Below are 27,397 nucleotides of genomic sequence, written 5' to 3'. Positions count from 1 at the left end.
ACGGAATGCGGGCCTGTGGACGCTTACTTTTATAATTAAATTTGAGAATTGGGGAGATTGGGAGGGAGGGAAGGATATATAAGGATATAGGACACATTTTAATCCCCAAAGGGGTAGACAGAGGTGAACATATACAATGTAACACCCCCTTTTTGTTATGAGTCCCATGTAATAGGGGGTGAGTCTATTGTCACCATAATTTCTAATAAACTATATTTATTTAAAAGCTAAAAGCACTAGATATTGGAAGAACAAGACTATCTAGAATCTAATAACAGTGTAAATAGAATTTGTTAGGTTTTAGAATACCTATATTTAAGCACTAGAAATATAAATAGGTACAATCACCCAAACAATTCAGTTTACAGGGAAGAAAATAAAGATAGATTCAGTATGAGACAAGCCCTTACAACCTCCCATACCGCTGCAACTCCTGTGCACCAGGATCTACAGTAGATACAACCATGCAAACACCGGAACACTGAAGTCCAACGTCCCAGGGACATGAATGACTGTCTTGGATCCCGCAACGAAACAAATCAGAAGATATTATTAGAGGAGAAGAAAAAGAAAACGATAGTTTCCACTTCCTTCGGTGAATTTAATGCAGGAGATAGAATGACTGCACATTTGGGAGAAGCCTAGTCGCTATAACAGTAGCTATTGTTATAATAAATAGGGTAGATGACTAATTTTTATTTCAATGTCCGTCTTGTAGATTATTTTAAAACATTACACATGTATTTTTTATTTTCTTACGGAACCAAATACTTTCGAAGATATATCGATTTGAAATATCGTGTAACGTCACTTCTATGTACGTTTTATACGTAGAAATGACGTATTTGCTCCCACTCCCAAACTTTGATTAGTTTTATCTAAGTATTGTTGTCTTATATGACAAAATAAAAAAAATACGTGTCTAATATTTTTTCATTACCTAACTGACGGACTAAATAGATATTTAATTTTCATACTCCGTCATCATTCCTATTGTACGCTTTGTAACGAAGCCATATCTTTTGTAACTCAGTCGGCTCTAGACAACTAATGGTTACTGTCTATGTACTGAATCTATCTCTGTTTACTTACCTATACAACGTGTAACAAAATACCCATATACATCAAGAAGCACTGATGAATACAGGTTGAATAGAATCTCTACACGAAGTTTCAGCTTAAAATACGTTAAAAAAAATGGTACCAAATACTTGGTGTCGCATGGTTCTTGATTTTAAATCATACAAACGTGTCACAACACTACAGGGGTCACTCGCTAATATTACGAAACATTTCTTCTATAAATCTGATCGCCTAGTACCTGTATTTACCTAATTTTGATGTTCGGTTTCTGGAAAAATTCATAACTTCGTTCCATGAAAACTTGAGTTTAAAAAACCCTTCCCGTATCGTTTGTTATGTTATCTAGAAACCGTGCACTTGATATGTATACCCCCATTTTGTTACACCGTGTAAACTGAGTAAGTTGGTTGATTGTACATAATATTTTAGAGAAAATATAATATTAGTAAGGTAAAGTTAGAATTTTATTCGTGTGCCCGCAATATCAGGGATGTTTGACATCTAGTTATATAGGTACAAGTTGGAAGGGCGACATGGGGCTGCAACACTACTAGTTTTGTATGGTATAAGCCGGTAAACGAGCAGACGGATCACCTGATGGTAAGCAATCGCCGCCGTCTATGGACACTTGAAACACCAGAGGTGTTATAAGTGCGTTGCCGGCCTTTTGGGGGTTAGGAATTTAAGGGTTGTTGGGGAATCGGGGATTAGGAAGATTGGAAAGAGGGGTAAGGGGCCTCCGGTAAGAGGTTAAACAACGCTTGCGTTGTATGAGTGAGGAACTCACACAATAAAATACAAGGCAAGCGTTGTTTCACGTCGGATTTCAGCAGTGCCGAAGCATGGCTCTCCCACACTTAGATTGATTGATTGGTTCTGTTGAGCCAGCCACTTGAAACGCCGCTGCAGAGCCATCAAACCACCACAGATGGGGCCCAGTAGGGTTAATACCTGATCCGGAGCTGCGGACTACCTAGCGGGTTTACCGGGGTTCCGGTTCGAAAAGCAGGAGAAGGAACGTGGAGGTTTTTAGTCAGTAAGAGTCTGACACTCCCTCTCGCCTCGCTTAAGGCGGGAGAAGTCATTGGATGAGACGTCGTCCGCTGCCGCCTCATGTCGCCGGCATCCAACTTATACCTTACGTTTAAAGATTTAAGTTTATCTCTAATTGTCACTAGTACTTATTTAACTAGTCCTATTATACTAGTATAGAATGCGATTGCGATGTTTCCAGTAAGTGAAAATCACGTACAGTACTCTCAACGGATCTTGGCAGGTCTGAACTACGTGCAGAAAGCTGCGCAATAAGTGTAAAGGGTCAATTGTATTTAGAAATGGTCAATCTCTAGCCTAGATCGCCGCCCCCGCACCTCGCCTCATGCCACCATTTGGTTCTAAAAAAGACTTATTGCGCAGCGTTGACAGCACTGTATGCCTCTAGCATGCCTTGAAACTAGTCGAGTTCCTCGTCAAACAGTTACGTAGGTTGAATTAGGGCTCGAAACCTACCAACGGCAAGTACCAATGTGACATTTTCCAAGTTATATGTACTTTCTAAGATTATTTAGACACCACTGACAAACGGTGAAGGAAAACGTAGTGAGGAAACCTGGGCTTATAATTTTTGATTATTAGTTTGAAATCGCCAACCCGCATTGAGCAAGCGTGGTGATTGATGCTCAAACCTTCTCCATGTGAGAGGGCTTTGATCAGCAATGGACACTTATAGCTCTTATACTTTAGTTTTATTGATATCTAAAATACATTTCGTCACTACTCACTCACTACTCACTCAACTGATGAAACAAAATTCTTAAGGTACTTCCTGAAGTCCTAGAAAACTGATTTGGTATGTAAGCTAGTATTAGTACCCAAACAACAAAAAAATCCTAAAACTTGGAACTTTTACCCCCCACCCCTTAAACTAGAGGGTGAAAGTTTGTTCGACCCGCATTTCGACGCTAAGGTCTGAATGCGGCCGCGGAGGGGTAAAAATCTGAAATAGGGAAACTTAATTCCCTATTGTCCTGCTTGAGCTGAAAATTATACACAAGTACATAGAACACATACTTTTCATCAAATCAAAACATTATCCTAACCCATAAGTACTTAGTATGAATAATATTACTACACTTCACTTCGGTAAGTGTTTATTAATCAACCTATACTTTTGAACATAAGCATCGTAAGTATAGTATGCGCCAACGCCCGCCGCCTGCCCCCTCGTCCCCGCGCAGTAGCTAAAAATAATCGGCCCGTCAGCGAGCGCGGCACCCGAACGCGGGCAGACGCGCGAGGGCAGACGTCGTTGACGGTTGTCTCGTTGAATGAAAAGTTTTCGGAATATTTCGGTGATTTAAAAGTTTGCTATCGCGGAGAAAAAAACCATTTGCCTAATATTTAATTGTTAGTAGTTTAGTAGGTAAAGGTTTAGATACTAGTGTTTTAATTTTCATTGATAAAAAGTATTAGGATTACGTTTGCACTCATTTTCTTATAAATTTAGTAGTTTAGTAGGTGAAGGTTTAGTTAGGTACTAGTGTTTTAATTTTCATTGATAAAAAGTATTAGCATTACGTTTGCAATTTTCTCACAAATTTAATTAAGAAATTCAAAGATTGAATAAGTAGGTATTTGCAATTAAGTAGTATAGGTTAGTAGGTATAATATGTTTATAGTTGTTTATGTAGGTACGACTTAGTGAGAATAATTTGATACGTAGGTCATTGTTTAATTTTCATTGTTAATAGGTTTAACTTAAGTAGTTTAGGATTACGTACGGTTTGAATATTGTATAGTAGGTAGAAAATTACGATATTGATAGTTGTTAATCTAGTGTTAAAAATAATTTTGTGTAGGTATTTTAGAACTAGGTTTAATAGGCTTATCTACAGGTACCTATACCGCTCATTTCATTGACACTTGTCCAGTAGGTAGGTATAATTTACTTTAAGATTTAATTGAGAGGTTTAGTTTACAGTTTGGCATTACATAGCCTTGTTACTAGGTTAAGCTAGGGTATAGGTATTTCGTTACTTAAACTGTATCTGCAGGAAGGTGACTAAGAAATTCAGCTATTTCGTGTAATCTACCTTCGTTAGAACCTGATTTTAGTGTAATTAAACGTTGTGATAATATGCGGCGGTCTTCTTCTGTTGTGATTCCTATTCTAATTCTTAGAAGCATTTCAACGAACTTCATATCATTTAACTGCCGCATGTTCTGTGTTAACTCCTGATATTTAAAAAGTTCTTCCCACAGATTCGGAAAATTAAGAGCACCTATTAGCTTTGTTATTTCTCGAGGTGACAGTTACAGACTGCGATAGTCGAATATAATCGTCTAAGATCCAAGTATCACCCTGAACTATCGCATATTGTAAATAGTAAGCCAACGAAAAATAAAGGCAAAGATAGAGAATGGGCTATAAAAAAAGGCATCTCAGATGCACAAGAAATATACCCCAAAAAAAATAAGAAAAAATGAGCGACAAAAAAATACTTGTATTTGTCGCTCATTTTATCTTTCTATCATAAGCAACCTACAAAAAGAAATGAAATCCCACAAAAACATTTCATGTTAAATGTTGCCAAGACGAGACCATATAGCTCGCACTGTCAAAAAGTAATCAGATCCCGTGTAGAGCCAAGTTTCTAACCCTACATGCCCAGACCTAAATCGATAAGCCCTAATTTTACGCTATAATCTCGTAGGCGTGCAAACCTTGGACGTAACTGGCGAGTTGGCCGCACGGAAAGAGTTTAGAAGATTGAATAGATTTTTAAGCTCAAGCCCATATGACGAATAGCAAAAAGTCCGTGCGGCCGACTCGCCAGTTACGTCCAAGGTTTGCACGCCTACGAGATTATAGCGTAAAATTAGGGCTTATCGATTTAGGTCTGGGCATGTAGGGTTAGAAACTTGGCTCTACACGGGATCTGATTACTTTTTGACAGTGCGAGCTATATGGTCTCGTCTTGGCAACATTTAACATGAAATGTTTTTGTGGGATATGTACTGTCTAAGATTATTTAGACACCACTGACAAACGGTGAAGGAAAACATCGTGAGGAAACCTGGGCTTATAATTTCTAATTATAAGTTTAAAATCGCCAACCCGCATTGAGCAAGCGTGGTGATTAATGCTTAAACCTTCTCCGTTTGAGAAGAGGCTTTTGGTCAGCAGTGGACACTTATAGGCTGTTGATAACAGTATAATTTTTGACTAAGGAAACATCGCAATACGCATTCGTTTGCTTCAAAGCATAAAGCATAAAATTGCTTAACTTCAGCTAAAACCATTTCGAAAGCTAGATTTTCTATTTTTGTTAGCAGAATATATGTTATAGACCATATTACTAACACCGAACCCTGTTATAGTAACTACTGGTCAACATTTTTGGACCTTTGAAGACTTTGAACCAAGATTCTGCACACCCATCCATTTCCAAGCCTCGGAATTTGACTTAACTTCAGTATAAAGTAAGTGTATAATGAACTATGTATTGTTGTCTCCTTCGCTCTTTATTGTTTTTTAATATTTGCATCTCGCTCACTCTTAATGAAGAAGGAATCAAGTTTTTAGTAAAGTTATATTTTATAGTAATAGTAGATTCGAAGAAAATAGTTTTCATTTAAAAATAGACTCTAATGCTATAGATATAATACTGAATATTGCTTTTCGTTATTTATGATAAAACTAGATTTTGCCAACGGCTTCGTCTGCTTTCCCGTGGAATATTATTATATTCAACGTCACGCCTTTATCCCCGAAGGGGTAGGCAGAGGTGCACATTACGGCACGTAATGCCGCTATACAATGTACACACACTTTTCACAGTTTGTGTTATAAGTCCCATGTAATAGGGGGTGAGCGTATTGCCATATACTGGACACAATTCCAGACTCCGTGCTACTACTGAGAAATTTTTTAATAACCGAAAAAAAGCCCAGTAATACTTTGCCCGACCCGGGAATCGAACCCCAAAATGCCTTGTCCGGCACTCGCATTTGCGACAACAGAGGCAGTTATATGTTATTCCAGACCATAATCTACCCCTGTTCCAAATTTCATCCCGATCCCTTCAGCCGTTTTGACGTGATTGAGAAACAAACATACACACAAACTTTCTCATTTATAATATTAGTAAGATTTATATATTAAGAGAAAAAATTAAAGACAGATAAGTAACTAGGAATAATAATAATTGAGATTTAAGTTTAATAATTAATAATATAAGGTGTTCTAAAAGTATCTGCCACGGCTTTAATGGGAGGTAGTGTTGTGTTTGAAGATTACAATAGCGAAGAAATTTTGTACCCGGACCAGTTAATTCAATTTGAGAACATAAAGAAGTTAAATAAACATTGACTCTACTCTGTATAAAGTGGTTCACAAATACGCACGATGCGACAGAGACAGTGAAAGAGATAGCTCTTTCATAACAAACTCATACGTAGATATTTTTTAAGTAAAATTTACTAATCACTACATAGTATAAAACAAAGTCGCTTTCTCTGTCCCTATGTCCCTTTGTACGCTTAAATCTTTAAAACTACGCAACGGATTTTGTTGCGGTTTTTTTAATAGATAGAGTGATTCAAGAGGAAGGTTTATATGTATAATACATGCATAATATATCACCATTGTACCCATGCGAAGCTAGTAATAAATAATTTACATTCACTATTGTAATGTTCAAACACAACACTACCTCCCATTAAAGCCGTGGCAGATACTTTTAGAACACCTTATATATTAGTATAAATATAGATATTCCTTATTGTATTTAAGACTGGAGTTCATTTTAAATTAATTATGTTTAATAGTAACTTACGATACTTAAAATTAAATTATAATTATATAATGTCATTATATACTAAATAAGTTGCTCAAGAATAAGCAAGTAAATAATGTACTTCTTAAAAATAGGTTTTCAGCTAATACAATATGAATTAAAATTAAGTAAAATTATTTTGATTAGGTATCATTGTCATGTTTGAATCCTGTCATGATTTAAGTGATACTTCCGTACAATTCTTCAAATGAATCATATTAAAAATATTTCACTGGATGTAACCTGTTTAGAGTGGTTTTCCACCAGAGATGTGCTATGTAGCTATGCTACGAAGATGTAATAGCTAAGCTGTGAAACTATGTGACCGTTTCCACTGATACTAAGCTATGTAGCTGTGTGAGGAAGATGCGCAGCTCGAGTATGCGATGTATCGATAGTAGGGAAGCCATCCATAGCACGCATCTTTCCATATAAAAATCATATCTCTGGGTACTTTTCCACCAGAGATGTGCTATGCTACGTTGCTGTAGATGCGTTTGGCTTCCACCAATCATATTCATTGGTACACATAGCTTAGCATTGGTGGAAACGAACTCAGCTAAGTTATGTTTACAATTTTTTTTATCTAGTTCACAGAAACTGTTACTTTTATAAAAGGCCCAAAAATATATGGAGCCATAATGATTGCCTTTATAGTTTTTTTTTAATCCATAAACTCTTTAAACCATATTAATTTAGTCTGGAAATTAACAATAATCGAATAACCCTACCTATATTAAATCGAATGTTTTAAAATCTAATTACATAATAATTTAGACTTAATACTAAGAGCATAAGGTACGTATTGGAATGCGTAGAATCATAAGCACAGCGTTCAAGGGAAAATGATCCTTGCGTAGATGTAATAAGGTCTGGTTCACCGCGGCAGTTGCGGGGAGCTCGACCTCCGCGGCCGACGCTTCACTTTACGAGTTACTATTTCTTCAGTAATCTGAAATAAAAAATTAAATCCTGAATCCTCAATCACTAAATCTCCAATCTCCAATACCCAAACCACAAACCCCATTCTCCAAATCTCCCTAGAGGTACGCTACAGTAAACATAGACTCTGGCAACCCCTCTATCTCTCTGTCCCCTCCCCTTATCGCTCTCTCTACTTTTCCCTTATCTGCTCTTTCTCTCTATCCCTTCCTGCTATCTCTCTCTCTATGCCCTTCCTGCTATCTCTTTCTCTCTATCCCCTTCCTGCTATCTCTCTCTCTTTCTTTCGCCTCCCTCCTCTCTCTCTTTTTCACCTCCCCCTATCTCTTTCTATCCCCTTCCTGCTGACTTTGTTTCCCATCCCCCTATCCCTCAATATTTCCACTTCCCCCCTATCTCTCTCTCTTTCACTTACCCTCTATCTCCCTCTCCCCTCTCTTTATATCTCTTTCTATATCCCCTTCTATTCTCTCTCTCTCTCTCTCTCTCTCTCACTCTCTATTTCGGAGGTCATGATACACGCAGGAAGATCGTCGGTTATGACAAAGACACCCAAGAAACAGAGAATTACATCTACATCAACTTACACAGGCAGTAACTCTCGCGGGAACAGGCGGCGGCTGCTTCTTCCTCTCCTCTCTCTTTTCTCCCCCCTTCTCACTCCCTACCCCACTGCTAACCACACTCTTAACCCCACTAGTCGACGAACTAGCCGCACCACTCTCTATCCCGCTCTCACTCTCCGTTTCTACTATACTCCTATCTCTTTCCGTGTGAGTTTCAACCGAAGCGAGACTCTCTACTGTGTCTCTTTTCTGGTGTAGTTGGGGGGCGTAGCTTTCGATGCTAGTTCTGTCTCTGTCTATCTGCTGGGGTGGGGCAAAGGGGGTCGGAATGCCAGAGGGAGATGGCGAACAGTTGTCTGCGGCCGTCGAACAGGATGCACGCGCCGAGTCCGACCTGAAAGATGTTTAAAGAAGAATTTGAGTTCATATTATCATTCTACTGCCTCGTTGGTCGAGTGGTCGCAAGTGCGACTGCCGGACAAGGGGGTCTCGGGTTCGATTCCCGGGTCGGGCAAAATATTATTGTGAGTTTTCTTTTGGATTTTCGAAAATTTCTCAGTAGTCTGGAATTGTGTCCGGTATATGGCAATAGGCTCACCACCGTTTACATGGGACTTACAAAATAAGTTGTGAAATGTGGGTGTACAGTGGCTTTATGGGCCTAATGTGCACCTTTGCCTACCCCTTCGGGGATTAAACCCGGGAATCTAACCCGAGACCCCTTGCCCGGCAGTCATATTAATTATTTTATTTTATTTTATTTTATTTTCCGGAAAACTTACAGCTAGGATACAAATAGTTGAGAAATATTGAAAGAAGGCCAATTACAAGTTTCCACATAGAATTATAGTAGAACAAGAAACAGAAGAATGTGAAATTAACAGAAATTTATAATAAAATTGTATTATATCTGTAGTTGTCAATTTCCATCTATGAAATTCCCCCCTTCCCAATCTTCTTCATTTCCGATTCCCGAACAACAACCCTTAAATTCCTAACTCCCAAAAATCCGGCAACTCACTTGTAACGCCTCTGTTGTTTCAAGTGTCAATGGGCGGCGGCGATTGCTTACCATCAGGTGATCCGTCTGCACAATTCTGTCTGTCTCTCCCTCAGTAAGTACGTACCGGTGCTCGGCGCGAGGTCCCCCGGATCACAAGACGGTGTCCATGGTGTGCAGCGAGCTGAGCAGCGCGGGGTCCCGGCTGCACCAGTGGGCCAGCTCGTCCGGGGTCACCACGCCGTCGCAGTTCGTGTCCATCAGCTGCAACAGGAGTGGGGGGTCAGCATTTAGGAGGCAGTTTCAGAAGGGAACAGTATGGCAGTCTCAAAGCAAATATGGTCATGTATAATCATTTTTAAGAGCGTCCCTATTTTGAGGGTGGAATCCAATGACCTCTCCTGCCTTGGACGAGGCGAGAGGACGTGTTTTTTGAGTGAGAGACTCTTACTGACTAGAAACTACCCCGACTCCGACTCGAAAAGCAGGATCCTACTCCTGCTTTTCGAGCAGGGTGGTTTTTAGTCAGTAAGAGTCTGAGAGAAGAAACTACCTGGAGCTGCGGACTACTAGCGGTTTACAGAGGCTCCGGCTCGAAAAGCAGGAACGGGGTGGTTTTTTCAGTGAGAGTTGACACCCCTGTCACTTCGAAACAGTTGGAAAGTAACTGAACAATATTGCCTCCTCAAAAAAAAAAAAGCTCCAGACTCGAAACAGTTGGAAAGAAGTCATTATTTTATCAGCCAGTAAAAGTCTCCTCTTGTACCACTCAAAGCAGGAGGAACGTTTTGACAATTTCCCCTTCACCCCCCAAAAAAAGAAAAAAGGAAAAATATTAGTATGAAAACCACCACTTACATGAAAAATCCGATCAACATGGTCCTTGGCGGCGGTGCTGTGGACGGGCGGGGCTGCAGCTCGGCCCAGCAGCTCGTAGATAGCTTGCACCACGGCCAGCATCTCCGCCCTGGATATCCTGCCGTCTCCGTCCACGTCATATAACGTGAACACCCAGGATAGTTTCTCCTGGACTGAGCCTCGAGCCACACGGGATAGGATGTCCAGGAACTCCTGCAAATGAAGATTAAGGAGGATTAGAGGTGCTGTAATAAAAAAAACCGGCCAAGTGCCAGTCGGACTTGCCCATGGAGGGATCCGTAACAGCAAGTATATGACATAATGGGTCAATTGATGGTAAGCAATCGCCGCCGCCCATCAAAAAGAGGCGTACAAGTGCGTTGTAAGTTTTTTGTCAGGAAATTTGACTGCACGGTTGGTCTGGCTGGGCAACTGGCTGCCGCGCAAGTAATAGCGGGTGCGATTCCCCACGGAAAAACTCTTTGTGTGAACAAATTGTTGTTTCCGACATGTCATGTGTATGTCAATTGTATGTTTGTAATCGCACGCACGACACATTGAAACATCCAGAGTTGGGGCAACGTGCGTTGTCAGTGTAAAAAAAAAAAAAAAAAATAAGGGATGTTAGATATTCGGGGATTTGCAAGGTTGTTTGTTGTTGTTTCACGTCGGTTTACTTTTATGCCGTGGTATCACTCCGGTCGAGCCGGCCCAGCAGTGCCGAAGCATTGCTGTCCCACACTTAACTTTGTCTACCCCTTCGGGAATAAAAGGCGCAACGAAATTATAAGTTACTACTTATATTAATTTTATTGTAACTTTCGTGAGACGTACTAAATTAATTATTAGTAGCAACGCGACAATCGCCGCGTCGTGTGTCGCGGAATGCTGCTCATAAATATGAGCCTCTAGCATGGCTTGAAATTAGTCGAGTTCCTCGTCAAACAATTACGTGAGTAAGCCGATAACGTAATAATTTACTTATATTAAATTATGAAATCCTTCAGTGCGTCTAAATATTGAAATTCTCAGCTGGTATGAAGTTAATGTGGTGAAAAATGAAGCCTACAACTGTAATACGGCTGAAAGCAGGTTTCATTTTGTTAAGAGCATTACTGAAATTAATTTTCAGTCGAATTTGTTTATACAAATTTTCATGAAACATGAATTTATTTTTATTTGTCTACAGCTTATAAATGTAATTCACTTATTAACTTTATAAAATTTTATTACATTGCAAGCTTTTTTTGAGGGGATCCAATGAGTGCTCCCATCTTCGGCGAGGCGGGAGGGAGTGTCAGACTCTTACTGACTAAAAACCATTGCCCCACATTCCTACTCCTTTCTTCGTAGCCGTGAGCCCCGGTAAACCATACTAGGTTAGTCCGCAGCTTGAACCCAGCTTCAACAGGGTGGTTTTCAGTCAGTAAGAGTCTGACACTCCCTCCCGGAATCGCCCAAGGTGGGACGAAGTCATTGGATGATTCTCCCGCGCTCAAACGTGAGTCTTAAAACCCTCTTGCTATACATTTTGACAGATACAACTGTCAAATCTGTCAAACTATTGATATTGGAAACTGAACCTTATTTCAGGACTGAATAAAGACGGACGGACTGAAAGGAACTCCATTGTATTTTAATCCTAGTTCTAAATAGAATTTCAATTTAGTGTTTCTGTGAAAGGAGATTCGATCTTGTTATCTAGTAAATAAAGCCGATATTCCTTTGTATATAAGTTTTGATCATAAATATAGAGTTTTGGTATCATCTGTAAAAAATAATATATACGAACTTATAATAAATGCATGAAATGGTTATGGAAAGGAAATATTTCGACCCTTGCTTCGACATATTTTGCATAAACATTAATATTTATAAAACAAAATCTTTACTGTAGAAGAAAAATTAATAATTTATGTATCTTATTAAAATCAAGACCAGGCACATCAAGATACCCTTACCTGTGTAAAGGATTTTCACCTTTATGACTATAGGATTACTGTTGAAAATCGATTAAATATTTTTGTTAATTTAGGGTACTTTCATGTGCTAGTATTTGGTTTTTTATTTACGAAATTTTAGGGGAAGACTCACCCCCTATTACATGGGACTCATAACATAATTGTGCAGTGGCCTTTTGTTATGGTTTAAGCCGGTAAACGAGCAGACGGATCACCTGATGGTAAGCAATCGCCGCCGCCCATGGACACTTGAAACACCAGAGGCATTACAAGTGCGTTGCCTTTTGGGGGTTAGGAATTTAAGTGTTATTGGGGATTGGGAAGATTAGGAAGGGGTGTAATTGGGCCTCCGGTAACCTCACTCACACAACGCAAGCGTTGTTTCACGTCGGTTTCCTGCTCGGCCGTGGTATCACTCCGGTCGAGCCGGCACAGCAGTGCCGAAGCATGGCTCTCCCACACTTATTCCCTATAGCCTTCCTAGATAAATAAGTCATCTAGTATTTACCTGAAATTGACTGAAACCTGTTCAAATGATCCAAATCTATTGTTTTAAAACAAAAGCCTAGAGCAGAGGCCAAGTTATACTGGACTTAATGAAAGATTAATATAAACTAGTATATATTGAACTATCAGTTAATTTAAACTTTAGTTCATAATGTATTTGGTCGTGTTGTTTAACTGAATAGTTGATTACTATTATAATCGAAGTATTAGGTAATATACTAGTCTCTCTTGCTGCGGGTGTCATATACCCGTGGCTAAGGGATTACATGCCGTATGGTGGGAGCTTATAGTTGACCATCTCTACTCTTCCACTGGGTGTAGTATACCTATGACTAAGAGATTACATGCTATGTGGTGGTATCTGAATAGATTTCATTGGACTACTAATATTTTACTGGGTGTCACATACCCGCGACTAAGAGATTACATGTCGTCTGGTGGCAGCTGTAATAGATTTCATTAGACCACCCCTACTCTTCACTGGGTGTCATATACCGTTTAGACCTTTAAATGTTTTAGACACTACACATTAGATAGACAAATACAGTGCAGCTGATAAACCTGAACCTTTTAACTGCGATCTCCAACCAGCCTGCCTGCGGAGATTACCCAGGAATCGAACCTGAGACCTCTAGTCCGGCAGTCGCACTTACGACCACTCGACTTTTTTTTGAAGTCGGTTAAAATGTGCATCTCTCTACCTACCCCTTTTAGTATTAGCAAGCATTATAATATAAGAGTAGCTTTAGCTATTATTAATTTAGTATTCCCATAGTAACTCACGAAGAGAAATTTCGGAGTTCAAGTTATAATGGCCTTTGACTATTTCTTTAGATGTCCAGTGTATCTTGACATTTCAACTTAAAGAGCTCTTGGTATAATGGTTGGTTATAGAAAATGTATTAAAACTAGTGTTAATAGAACTACCCTTACAGGAAGTTTTAGAACAGCTGAAAACAAGTTGTTCTAAGTTAAAACTAAAGTAAATTATAGTATTTTGGTAGTTTAGTAGTTAGGGGGTAGGTTGGAGAGTGGAAAGTACGTAGATTTGATGCCACTTTTACTCTTCCATTGAACATGAAAGTGGTGAGTTAGGGTGCTTTTCCACCAGAGATGTGATAGCTAAGCTGTAAAACTATGTGACCATTTCCACTGATACTAAGCTATGTAGCTGTGCGAGGATGCGCAGCTCGAGTACCTATGCGATGTATTGATAGTAGGGAAGGCTTCATAGTACGTATCTTTCTATACTCAGCCTTAACGGGTTAGAAGTCCCACCCCTATCACATTGTATACATTCTAGCGTCTAGATGCCGTGTATCTTGACATTTCAACTTAAAGAGCTCTTGGTATAATGGTTGGTTATAGAAAATGTATTAAAACTAGTGTTAATAGAACTCCCCCTTTCAGGAAGTTTTCAAGCACTTCAGAACAGGTGAAAACAAGTTGTTTTAAGTTAAAACTAAAGTAAATTATAGTATTTTGGTAGTTTAGTAGTTAGGAGTCGGTTTTTCGAAAATTTCTCCGTAGTAGCACGGAGTCTGGAAATGTGTCCAGTATATGGCAATAGGCTCACCACCTATTACATGGGACTTATAACATAAATTGTGAAAAGTGGGTGTACATTGTATAGCGGCATTACGTGCCGTAATGTGCACTTCTGCCTACCCCTTCGGGGATTAAAGGCGTGACGATATGTATGTATGTATGTATTAGTTGAGAGTTCAGCTGTAGAGTAGATAGTACGTAGGTTTGATGCCTGGACACGTACATAAGTACCGGAACTACAGACAACGTAAAAGGTTACCGGGGCTCCGGCTCAAAGCAGGAGTAGGAACGAGGCGGTTTTTAGTCAGTAAGAGTCTGACACTCCCTCTCGCCTCGCCCAAGGCGGAAGAAGGCATTGGATGATTTACCCCCTCAAAAAAAAGGACAAGTAAGTAGTCAAGGGTTTGGGTGCTTTTCCACCAGCGATGATCCTATGTAGCTATGCTATGAAGATGTAATAGCTAAGCTGTGAAACTAAATGACCGTTTCCACTGATACTAAGTTATGTAAGATGCGCAGCTCGAGTATGCGATGTATCAATAGTAGGAAAGCTATACATAACACGTGTGTTTCCATATAAAAAACATAGCTTAGCTGATTCCGTTTTCTGATCCGTTTTTAGTCAGTAAGAATCTGACACACCCTCTCGCCTCACCCAAGACGATTGGATGATTCTCCTCCCCCCCCAAAACTATTGTTGCTTATCCATGGGTGGCGCTGATTGCTTACCATCAGGTGATCCGTCAGCTCGTTTGCCGCCTATTCCATTGAAAAAACACTGGGAAACTCACCTCGAAATTTACTTTCCCACTCTGCTTATGTTTTATCGTCTTAAACACGTAATGAGCATATTGTGTTGCATCTGAAAATATAAAACAAAGACATAAGTATTAATCAAAATCAACAGTGAAGGAAAACATCGTGAGGAAACCTGGGCTTATAATTTCTAATTATAAGTTTGAAATCGCCACGCATTGAGCAAGCGTGGTGATTAATGCTCAAACCTTCTCCGTGTGAGAAGAGGCCTTTGGTCAGCAGTGGCCACTTATAGGCTGTTGATGATGATGATTGATAAATAACTGATAATTATTACAAGATTGAGAAAAATCATATAAGTTTCTAAGTCAAGCTAGGTTAATAAAGATGGGGCCCAGTAGGGCTGATGCCTGATCCGGAGCTGCGGACTACCTAGCGGGTTTACCGGGGCTCCGGCTCGAAAAGCAGGAGAAGAAACGGGGTGGTTTTTAGTCAGTAAGCTAGGTTAATAAAAGTTCATTTAAAAGTAATTGGCAATATTGGGAGTCCACCGTATTTCTGCTCATTAGTACTTAAAGCTTAGCTTAGAGCGCGGTCTGCGCTCTGATTGACCGGCGCGTATGGACCGACCTATCAGAGGTAAGTGCTAGAGTGAACCTTTCGTTCTTTATCCAATAGGGAATTAGCTAGTGTCACTCCATTGGACGTTAAATATTTGACAGTAGCAGTGATTGGACACAAAATACTCTTTCTACATTTGCGCCACTTGGTGAGCAAAACTACGGTGGCTACCGATTGAGACCATACTACTTACCTCCTAAAGGAAAGAATTGACAGAATATATTCTTGAAAGCCTCCTCATCCACCACGCCAGATGGACATTCCTGAAATGACATGTACAAGTTAATCTCAAAAACTTTTAGTAGAGTTTGATAGGTCGACGTTTGGCCGCTATCTCGCCTGATGGTAAGTGATGATGCGGCCTACGATGGAGCACGTCTGCCCATAAGCAACCTATTCACTCGGGCTTTGAAGACACCCAGGTTATACCCATCAGGAAACACAGACTCCGGCAAGGAGTTCCACTCTTTAGCAGTTCGCACAAGGAAGCTTGAAGCGAAGCGCTTCGTGCGAGTGGGTGGGATATCTACCATGAAGCGGTGGCGCTTCACCGATTGTCTTGTGGTTCGATGATGGAAAGGACTAGGGGGAATCAAGTTGTGCAATTCCATGTGTTTCCTGATGGGTATAACCTGGGTGCCCTCAAAGCCCGAGTGAATAGGTTGCTTATGGGCAGACGTGCTCCATCGTAGGCCGCATCATCACTTACCATCAGGCGAGATAGCGACCAAACGTCGACCCATTAAATGTAAAAAAATAACAGATTCTGGCTTATCTCAGTTTTATTACATTTTTTTTTTCTTTATTTTAGTTTTTATTCCTTTTTAGGCATTTTTACGTTGTAAATAAAATGTAATCCTAGTTTCTGGCTTATTCTATTTCTTTCTCTCACCTGTTTAAACCCTCGATACATCAACTTGATCTCATGCGTGGTGAACCTGGTGGACTGGGCGAGGGTGCCGGGCGGCTCCGGCCGGTGGCGCACCACGCCAGTCGGGAAGATGGACTCCTCGCACTCCTCCTCTGAGGACAAGAGAGGGAGAGATGGTTAGTAGCTGACACATGCGTACTGCCTGATATATATATCCTGATCTGAACAGGTCCGCTCATACTATTGTGGTTCTTTCCTCTAAAGACCACTACAGAATCAACTTGCACGGACACATTATCCTCTATTTCATTGTCTGGACTTTAAAAGAGACTATGACCTCTGAGTTTGTTTCGGCATTTCTTCTCAGAGTAGTCGGATAAGAAATGCCGGCCTCATCTGGTTATTTGAAATATTGACGTGTAAATATTTCAAATAGCTAGATGAGGTGTTATTTTGTAACCTGTTTACAGAAATAAATATCGTTTATCATTTATAATTTAGTATTTTAATTCAATGTATTAATTCAGCCTATACTAGACACAGTAGGGTAAATGATCATATATGTAGATTATTTTAAAACATTACACACGTATTTTTTATTTTGTCACAGAAACAAATGCTTTTGGAGATATACCTATCGATTTGAAATATCGCGTGACGTCACTTCTGTAATACGTAGAAATGACGTATTCGCTCCCACTCCTAAACATTGATTCGTTTTTTTTCGATTTCGTTTTATCCAAGTATTGTTATCTTATATGACAAAATAAAAAAATACGTGTCTAATATTTTTTCATTACCTAACTGACGGACTAAATAGGTTTTTAATTTTAATACCCCGTCAATAATTCCAGACTCCGTGCTACTACTGAGAAATTATCAAAAACTAAAAAAAACCGGTAGCAGTTTGTCCGGCCTGAAAATTGCACCCGAGACTCCTTGTCGCACCTTTGACGACACGACCAACGAGGCAACAAGGTTAAAAATACATCATAAAAATATCTTCAGCGATTTCTATCAAAAAATTGAAACGCTTTGTGTAACTACGTAACACGATCATGTTGTGATTATCATAAAATTATGATCAGTACCCTTAGTACGAGTTTGCTTAACGTTAAACGAATGAAGAGCCATGCTTCGGCACTGCTGGGCCGGCTCGACCGGAGTGATACCACGGCCGAGCAGAAAACCGACGTGAAACAACGCTTGCGTTGTGTGAGTGAGGTTACCGGAGGCTCAATCTTCCCAATCCCCGAACAACAACCCTTAAATTCCTAACCCCCAAAAGGCCGGCAACGCACTTGTAAAGCCTCTGGTGTTTCAAGTGTCCATGGGCGGCGGCGATTGCTTACCATCAGGGGATAGGAAGGCTCGTTTCTTAAAAAAAAAACTAATATCCGTTGCGTGTGATGCGTACGATGCGGGCCTGTAGACGCTTACCTTTAGTAAGGCAGATCTGTTATCTATATTATCAGTGGGTAAACCGCTATTATTTTAACCACAAAAACAATACAAAATTAAGAACAATAAATTCTTTATCAACACATAGACATAGACACATAACCATTACATTTCTCCAAAACAATTGCAACCTTATAACAAAAGAATTGCGTTTAAAATTCCATTAACACTGTCTATACATCGAGACAAAACAAAAGTGTCTCGCTTTTGAAGCGTTTCAAAGCGATATATGAATGACATTAGACGACCTCTGATATTTCTAGTACGAAACACTATATAGGTAACCTAAACAGCCTAGATGATTGACGTACCTAGGCTATTGTTCGCATGTAATCAGCTCATGTATTGTATTGTCCAGTCAACTGATGGTAGCGAGGTTGACTCGTCAACGACACACGTACTTAGGTAAAGGCCGGCAACGCACTTGTAACGCCTCTGGTGTTTCGGGTGTCCAATGGCGGAGACGATTGCTTACCATCAGGTGAACCGTACGCTTGTTTGCACCCTGTTCCATAAAAAGTCGGGTATGCGACACCCGCGGGAAGTGTAGGGTTGGGAAAACCCACTCGACATTAGTCACACAATTAGTTCACCCATTAATATCCGTTACAAAACTGAAAGCTTCTGAAAATAATCACGTAAATCAACTGTAAGTGAGAGTTACAGCGTATTTATTCAAGAATAAATCTTCGCCGCTTAGTGCGTGTCCACAACTCACAACGTCACGTCACGATGTCGTCAATGTGTAACGGTTTTTTTTGAGTGGAGAAAATCATCCAATGACTTCTCCCGCCTTGGGCGAGGTGAGAGGGAATGTCAGACTCTTACTGACTAAAAACCACCCCGTTCCTACTCCTGCTCTTCGAGTCGGAGCCACGGTAAACCCGCTAGGTAGTCCGCAGCTCCGGATTATACATCAGCCCTACTCGGCCCCATCTGTAGTGGTCTGATGGCAGAACGCGACGCGCCGCACGCACGGGTCTGGTTCTGTTCGGGCGGTGAGCTACCCTTGCCCGCCGTCCGCAGACCCGCACTTACGGTGGCCGGAGATCATCGTGCGATCCCCAACGCCTGGAGTGTCTCTCGCGACGGCTGGGGCGTGAGGAGGTTCTTTCTCTCACGCGCCCCGCCTCCTCCTTAGCTAGCATGACTGCTTCGCAGAAGGAGGAGACGGCATCCCAGTCCCTCTTGCTCCGCACTATGGCCTGAACCAGAGCCGGACGCGAGAGGTCGCCGTCGCCGACCACATCCCTGAAGCCACGGCGGTGTTCAGCCCACGCGGGGCACACCGCCACCATATGTTCCACCGTGTCCTCCGGGCGGTCCTCGCAATGATGACACCCGGGCGTTTCCTCCCGCCCAATCAGAAACAGTACATTTTTACGTTACGTTAACGTAAATTTGCACGTCACATCAACGTACCGTGTCACAGTTGACGTGACGTAACGTGGAGATATGGACACGCGCTTACTGCGAGCCTAGAATAACTAATATTTCAATTCATTGGGCCGTGACATTACTATATTTCAGCTAACGCTTGTTTATGAACGTATTTATTTCATTTACGCTAAATTTAGCAGATTTGGAGACGGAGGAGAAAATATTAGCTAATCTTTTTTTTTTATTGAGCGAGGAAAATTATCCGTTGACTTGAGACGCCTTGAGCGAGGCGAGAGGGAGTGTTAGACTCTTGCTGACTAAACATCACCCCGTTCCTACTCCTGCTTTTCGAGCCTGTAGCTGTCATGTTGTCGCTTTCAACTGTCAAATGTGACAGATAAGCATATTTTCCCGAGCTCAGATATATAATGATCTATTCAAATTCGGAGTTCGAACGCGCATAAAGTCATGATTCGGCACTGCTGGGCCGGCTCGACCGGAGTGATACCACGGCCGAGCAGAAGTAGCAACCGACGTGAAACAACGCTTGCGTTGTGTGAGCGAGGTTACCAGAGGCCCAATTTCTCCCTTTCCAATCCCCCAACTATTCTCAAATTTCTTACTCCCAAAAGGCTCGCAGCGCACTTGTAACGCCTCTGGTGTTTCAAATGTCCATGGGCGACGGCGCATACCATCAGGTGATCCGTCTACTCATTTACCGGCTTATACCGTAAAAACATTGAGTTATAACTCAAGACTAATACAAGACAGTCTTTACCTGTCTACTCTATGTATTTAACTATACAAAGACAGCCTTTCATAGCCCTTCGTTTAAAGAGCTTTGATACTGCCCCGCATTCATTCGCTCAAAACTCGTTCCCATTCATTCATTCACTCACTCACAGGTCTTTCATTCCATGATGTTTATCGTTGCATGTGTTTTATAGACGTGAAACTAGCTATATTATTTGGGTTCGGTTGTGTTTTTTTTTTATAATTTTATTGATTGTTTCAACAAGACTGCTTTGTTGATCGAGTGGTTGTAAATGCGATTGCCGGATAAGAGGTTTTGGGATTCCGGGGTCGGGCAAAGTATTACTGGGTTTATTCCGGTTTTTCGATAATTTCTCAGTTGTAGCACGGAGTCTGGAGTTGTGTCCAGTATAGGGTAATAGGCTCACCCTCTATTACATGGGACTTATAACACAAATTGTGAAAAGTGTGTGTACATTGTATAGTGGCATTACGTGCCGTAATGTTCACATCTGCCTCCCCCTCGGGGATAAAAGGCGTGACGTTGCTTCTTCTTATTTGTTTAACAGTAGCGTAAGAATACTCTTAAACAATAAAAAAAATAACTAAATTTTTCACCCTAAGCTTAGGGCTTACTTTAAATAGTGTGCTACTGAGTTCATCCCCTTTATATCCTCGTAATCTGGCCCCCGGGGGATAAACCCCCCATATTTTATAACCCCACATCTACCGCGGCGATTTGGTATAAAAACCTCAGATTAGAAGGTTTTAGACCAAATTCTTTTAAGTAATCTTTTGATATATAAGGTGTTCTAAAAGTATCTGCCACGGCTTTAATGGGAGGTAGTGTTGTGTTTGAAGATTACAATAGTGAAGACATTTCGTACCCCGGACCAGTTAATTTAATTTGAGAACGTAAAAATGTTAAATAAACATTGACTCTACTGTGTGTAAAGTGGTTTACAAATACGCACGATGCGATGAAAACAATTGTTTTCATTGACGAAGCGACAGAGACAGTGAAAGAGATAACTCTTTCATTTTGAAACTCATACGTAGATATTTTTTATGAAAAATAAAACACTGGTATGGAATGGCTTATATTTACTATCGATATTTCTATCGCATACTCTGAGCTGCGCATCGTCCTCGCACCAGCTACAAATTCGTAGTATGCACATAGCTTAGCACGGGTGTCGAGGCGACTCAGCTAGTGCTCATGACTTTTATATGAAAAGATGCGTGCTATGAATGGCTTCCATACATCGCATACTCGAGCTGCGCATCTTCCTCGCACAGCTACATAGCTTAGTATCAGTGGAAACGGTCACATAGTTTCACAGCTTAGCTATTACATCTTCGTAGCATAGCTACATAGCACATCTCTGGTGGAAAAGCTCAGTAATGAAATGTGCATAAAATTTGCTCGTGTGGTGTGTCAAATGTAGATTTTACAGCGGTGGTTCTGAATGACAAATAATGCTTTGAAAGTCAAAACTAGTTTGGAATGTATTTATGTATGTATGTATGAGGCTCTCGGATAGTCAGTTACTATTTTTAAAAGCCATTTTTTATGGTATAAGCCGGTAAACGAGCAGACGAATCACCTGATGCAATCGGCATCGCCCATGGACACTTGAAACACCAGAGGCGTTACAAGTGCGTTGCCGGCTTTTTGGGGGTTAGGAATTTAAAAGTTGTTTTGGGAGTCGGGGGTTTGGAAGGGGGGTAATATTGATAGGTAGTGACTATGACTAAAATATTTACAACTTAAAAATACCTAAAAAGAAATAAAATCGTATGAGAATGATGTAGAAAATTGTAGAATAATGTCAATGAAATGAGTCGTGGGGTATGGTGCCCAAAAGACTGGCAGCATGGCCACGTTGAATTTATTATTTAAAAAATATATAAAATTTAGAAAATTAATATAAATATTAAACATTCATTCATCTCTTTCGCAAAACTTCAAACATTCCGACAAAAATAATCTTCTTGAATCCAGGAATCGGTTTAAAAGTTTCATAGTGCGCGGTAACGGAGACTTAGCTCTACTGACTGTTCTGCAAGATGGTATAGCGAACAACTGGTGCTTTCTGTTGCGACAGTAATTGTCAGGAGCAAAAATCCTGAGGAACTCATTATGCAGTTCAGGAGCGTCAATATGACCGTGGATAATCTTGTAAATGATTAAAATTTGTGGCATTTCCCATCTAACTTTTAAATAATGATATATACCCCAAACAACCAAGTAAAAATAGCGATGGGTATAAGTAGGATAGTAATTATTTATACTTTTTTTTTTTTTTTAAAACGTTGCCCCACATTAGGATTTTCTCCTGTGTCGTGGGTGCGTTTACAAACATACAATTTCACATACACATGACACCCAGACCCGAAACAACAATTTTGTGGATCACACAAAGAGTTGCTCCGTGCGGGAATCGAACCCGCTACACGTTGCACGGCAGCCAGTTGCCCAGCCACCGCGCCAACCGTGCAGTCAAAAATACGTTTGTACATAAACCGGAGAAATGCTTTTTGTACTTTTTCTAGGAGCAGCTCGTATGTATATAATGACTATGCTTAACCTTTGACCAAGGTAGAAGCCAGCCGTTCGGTCACCAGTACCTCTACTATGAGTTTGAAGCAATAGTGCTGAAATAATTTTAAATTTTGGCATTCCATATATTTTTGTTTTTTTGACAACGTCAACTATGTAATAAAACAAAAGCTGTCTACGATTCTGTGGTACAAATGTGTCGTGTGTTTTTATTCAAATTCCTTTAAATAATAAAGTCATCAAATAGTATTTGTCGATAGTCGCTAGCGACGACGTAAATGTTTTCTATGGCAAGGATTTTTCTAGGAGTTTTTTCAAAATCAGGAAAATCATCCAATGACTGTTACCCGTATGCTCGTTTACTAGCTTATCTTATAACATAAAAAAACACAAAGTAGAAACCTATATACACGTACTACACACAGAGGGACAGCTGACAGCTCGTCACTCTTCACTCGTGAGGTCCGCTTTGTATTCTCACACCCGAGTACGACCTCACAGCTGCTATTTTTGTACACTCTTTTATTAAGTTCGCACGTTGGTTAAGATACGAATTGTGTTTGTTACATGGTTAGTTTTTAAGGAGAGTAAAGAGTTATTGAGTTATTTACATAGCATCAAGTTGGAAGAGCCATGCTTCGGCACGAATGGGCCGGCTCGACCGGAGTGATACCACGGCCGAGCAGAAAACCGACTTGAAACAACGCTTGCGTTGTGTGAGTGAGGTTACCGGAAGCCCAATTCCTAATCTTCCCAATCCCTGATTCCCGAAAAACCCTTAAATTACTAACGTATTTGTAACACCTCTGGTGTTTCGGGTGTCCACGGGCGGCGGCGATTGCTTACCATCAAGTAATACGTCTGCTCGTTTACCTGCTCGTTTAACAAACCCGACCGGTAATCGATAACTCTGCTTGGCAGTCACAGTTGCAAATACTTGACTATCTATATAACGTCACGCTCACAGGAATCGAACCCGAGATTTCTTACCCGGCAGTCGCAATTGCGATCACTGGACCACCTACACAATAAAATTACCGAAACACAAAAGAGACCCTTTGCCCGGCAGCCACAGTAGCATATACTCGACCACTTACACAATAAAATTACCGAAACACAAACATACCTTACCATAATATTCTCGCGCTCTCCCGCTAAATATGAATATAGGTGTAATATAACTCCCCCCTCGCAAGGGGCACAAGGCAAAACATTTGTCTTTATTACAACCCTTATGTCTAATGTGTTGACAAGCTAAACTCTTTCATACATCACGCAGAACGCAATGGAAATTAATAATAATCTGAATTACAAAGCAACGTCACCCTTTACCCCCGAAGAGGTAGGCAGAGGTGCACATTACGGCACGTAATGCCGCTATACAATATACACTCACTTTTCACCATTTGTGTTATAAGTCCCATGTAATAGGGGGTGAGTTTTTTTTTAAGGCACTTTTGAAATGTCAAATTGAATTGTCCGTCAGTCTGTCCGTCAGTGAAGCTAGGCGCTCGTTCCAAAGTGTAGCTTCGAATGGAGAAGAACGAGCAAGAAACTCCATCGTTACTCTTTTAAAAAAAAAATGTTTTTTACAATATCTCTGATACATTATTTGATCATTTACCTATTGTATATATATGTAGGAACAATGTAACGACAATACAGCGTCAAAACTAATGGGACAATAAAACCAATTGGTAAAGAATATAACACCCTATTATCATAAACTATAATCTTTAGTACATTTCAGTAATATGTCGTGGTGGCCCGGAGGTTTAAGACGCCCGCTTCTCATGCATGAGAGTGCGGATTCGAAACCTACCAACGGCAAGTACCAATGTGACTTTTTCCGAGTTACGTGTACTTTCTAAGATTATTTAGACACCACTGACAAACGGTGAAGGAAAACATCGCGAGGAAATCTGGGCTTATAATTTCTAATTATAAGTTTGAAATCTCCAACCCGCATTAGCACATAGAGTGATTAAAAAGGAATGTTTATATGTATAATACATTGCACCCGTGCGAAGCTGGGGCGGGTCGCTAGTAAGAAATATTAAAATATCTGTGACACCAAATCATACAAAGACTAACAACATTTTGTATCACCCATCAAATCACAACGACCCCATAACATCACTACACAAAACAGACATACTCCATCCCCCCCCTAACCTATTTCTTGAGCACATAATCGTTATCCCCCCCCCCCCTTCCGTTATATTTCCAAGCCATTTACAGTCTGAAACAAAGCCTTTTTACAGTCTTCAGCAAATTACCTTCGAACGGGTCATTAGTCCCGTTGCAATCCCGGGATGCCGGGATCCCGGGGCGGGACTGCGGGCGGTCACGTCACTAGTTGTGTGTTCTTATTTATTTGTGTTTTGGCTTTGTTTTGTTATTGGTAATGTGATGTGTTAGGTATTTATATAGACTTCTATCTAGAGTTAATAAATAAAATTGGATTGTCTGTATGTAATATTGAAATGTTTTTTACTACATACATATGCATAAGACTGCCTCGTTCGCCGAGTGGTTGCAAGTGCGACTGCCGGGCAAGGGGTCTCGGGTTCGCTTCCCGGGTCGGGCGAATTGTATTACTGGGCATTATTCGGTTTATCGAATTTAAAAAAAAAGTGTGTGTACATTGTGTAGCGGCATTACATGCCGTAATGTGCACCTCTGCCTACGTTTTCGGGGATAAAGGACGTGGCGTTGTGTGCGTTTATAATATCTCATGATTACAGAATTAAAATTAGAAATATGTAGAGCGCACAATCGCTTATACATTACGACAACTACATAATTATGTATGTATACTCTCAACTACACGACTCCTACATAAAATACATAAGTAAAATATATACTCAGCATGTATGTATGTATGTATGTATATAAGCTGTAATATCAATCTTTCGCTCGTAATGTTGGAATAGACGTTTATTGTCGAGCGCTGGGCACATTTCCAGATCACGTTCTGTCACTGACAAAAATCGTATATGTGAAAATTTTACTAAAAAATGTTAGTAGAGGCAAATGCGATTACCGAATATATATGTAATGATGATCGCACGTAATGCCCCAAGTGTTGAGCCGTCCGGAGCTGCGGACTACCTAGCGAGTTTACCGGGGCTCCGGCTCGAAAAGCAGGAGAAGGAACGGGGTGGTTTTTAGTCAGTAATTGTCTGAAACTCCCTCTCGCCTTGCCCAATGCGGGAGAAGTCATAGGATGATTTTCCCCCTCAAAAAAAAAAGTGTTGAGCCGTGTGGTTTCTTGCCCCTGTTGTGGTGTACTGGGTTCGATTCTCGGTCGGGGAAAATATTGGTTCAGTTTTTTCGAAAATATGTATTTCAGTAATGGCTTGAAAAGGGATTGTGTGTTATGTAACAATTAATGACAGTTTCAATATTTAGATGTTTGTCCGTCAATTAGTAATGAACAGTTTTGAACGTCAAAGCAAATATTACCTACAATATAAAGAAAACAAAATGTCTGTCTGTCGGTCAGTCCTCTAGTTGCTCTATTTGATCGTTCCAAAGTGTCTCCACAGACAGGGTATGAGCTGACTCGGGTGATAGTATACTTTTTATGCCACGAGAACGCAAGCAAAGCCGCTAGCAGAAGCTAGTATTAAAGAAAGGCCAAATTAAAAGTACCCTTAACCGACGAGCAAGCATGAAAAGACTGATGACTGTTGATGAAGCGAAATAGGTGTGTAAGATTCGTAGCAATTGGCGTTCCATTGTCTCTGCCTACACCCATGGGAGACAGGCGTGAGGTTATGTATGTATGTATTTGTTTTATATCACACTAGCTTTCCGCCCGCGGCTTCGCCCACGTGTAATTCGGTTATATATAGCGTTTTTTAATGATCTCGACAGGGCTTTTTCTTATGTTATGCATGTATGTACATAATTATGTATGTTATTATGTATGTTAAAGAGACGACTGAAAGTTGTCATACAAAGTCTTTTTTTTTAAGGATGGGAAATCATCAAATGACCTCTCCCGCTCTGGGTGGAACGGAAGGGAGTGTCAGACTTTTACTGACTAAAACCCACCTCGTTCCTTCAGTTGCCCTTTGCGTTCCGGGGCCACGGTATCTCGTTAGAACTTTCCCGCAGCCCCGGCTCAGTTTATCCCGTTTCCCCCCTTGGGGGTTGACATTTCAAAAATCCCTTCTTAGTGCTCACTTATGTTACTAAAGGAACCTCTGTTCAAAATCTCAGACTCCTAAACCGAGCGATTTCGGCTGTGCGTTAATAAATCAGTCACCCAATCGCACCCCTAAATCACGATTGGAGGGTAGTTTGAAAAAACTTATAATGTCAAACATATTTACTTGCCTATGTACGTGTTCATGCCAAGTTTCAAGTTTATAAACCCAAGGAATAAGATTTTTCATAGAAACGTTTTTACCCCTTTTCCCCCCTTGGGGGTTGAATTTCCAAAAATCCTTTCTTAGTGCTCCCCTACATATCCCAAGGAACCTACATTCCAAATTTCAGCTGTCTACGACCAGTAGTTTCGACTGTGCGTTGTCTGTCAGTCAGTCAGTCACTCAGTAACGGAAGAGTTTTATATATATAGATTTATCCTACCAATAACATCTTAACTACAGTCCACACAAACTCAGGCAAAACAATGAGGCCACAGTAAAATAAACTATTCCAATAAACAAAATTCCCG

The 27,397-nt window shown here is 40.5% G+C and overlaps 2 protein-coding genes across 3 annotated transcripts in view; one reads left to right on the top strand and one right to left on the bottom strand.

Moving 5' to 3' along the window:
• Nucleotides 1–27,397, top strand: part of LOC118281129 (M-phase inducer phosphatase) — a 219,828-nt gene that overhangs the window by 54,594 nt on the left and 137,837 nt on the right. The window lies entirely within an intron of this gene.
• The window catches only part of LOC118281259 (Kv channel-interacting protein 4-like), a 108,288-nt gene continuing 87,991 nt past the window's right edge, over nucleotides 7,101–27,397 (bottom strand). Inside the window, exons 3-9 of one of the 2 annotated variants that reach the window (XM_035601846.2) lie at nucleotides 16,572–16,702; nucleotides 15,873–15,942; nucleotides 15,094–15,164; nucleotides 10,287–10,499; nucleotides 9,556–9,692; nucleotides 8,450–8,822; nucleotides 7,101–7,872 (exon numbers count right to left, since the gene is read on the bottom strand). In XM_035601846.2, the coding sequence (XP_035457739.2) occupies nucleotides 9,582–9,692; nucleotides 10,287–10,499; nucleotides 15,094–15,164; nucleotides 15,873–15,942; nucleotides 16,572–16,702 (596 nt within the window). In that variant the 3' untranslated portion in view covers nucleotides 7,101–7,872; nucleotides 8,450–8,822; nucleotides 9,556–9,581. The remainder of the gene's footprint in view (nucleotides 7,873–8,449; nucleotides 8,823–9,555; nucleotides 9,693–10,286; nucleotides 10,500–15,093; nucleotides 15,165–15,872; nucleotides 15,943–16,571; nucleotides 16,703–27,397) is intronic. The other variant, XM_050700596.1, reaches the window with a different exon arrangement.

Source organism: Spodoptera frugiperda, chromosome 19 (genome assembly GCF_023101765.2).
Source record: "Spodoptera frugiperda isolate SF20-4 chromosome 19, AGI-APGP_CSIRO_Sfru_2.0, whole genome shotgun sequence".
NCBI lineage: Eukaryota > Metazoa > Arthropoda > Insecta > Lepidoptera > Noctuidae > Spodoptera > Spodoptera frugiperda.
Note: the sequence above shows the minus strand (reverse complement) of the source record. Positions and strands in the feature narration are given on the sequence as shown.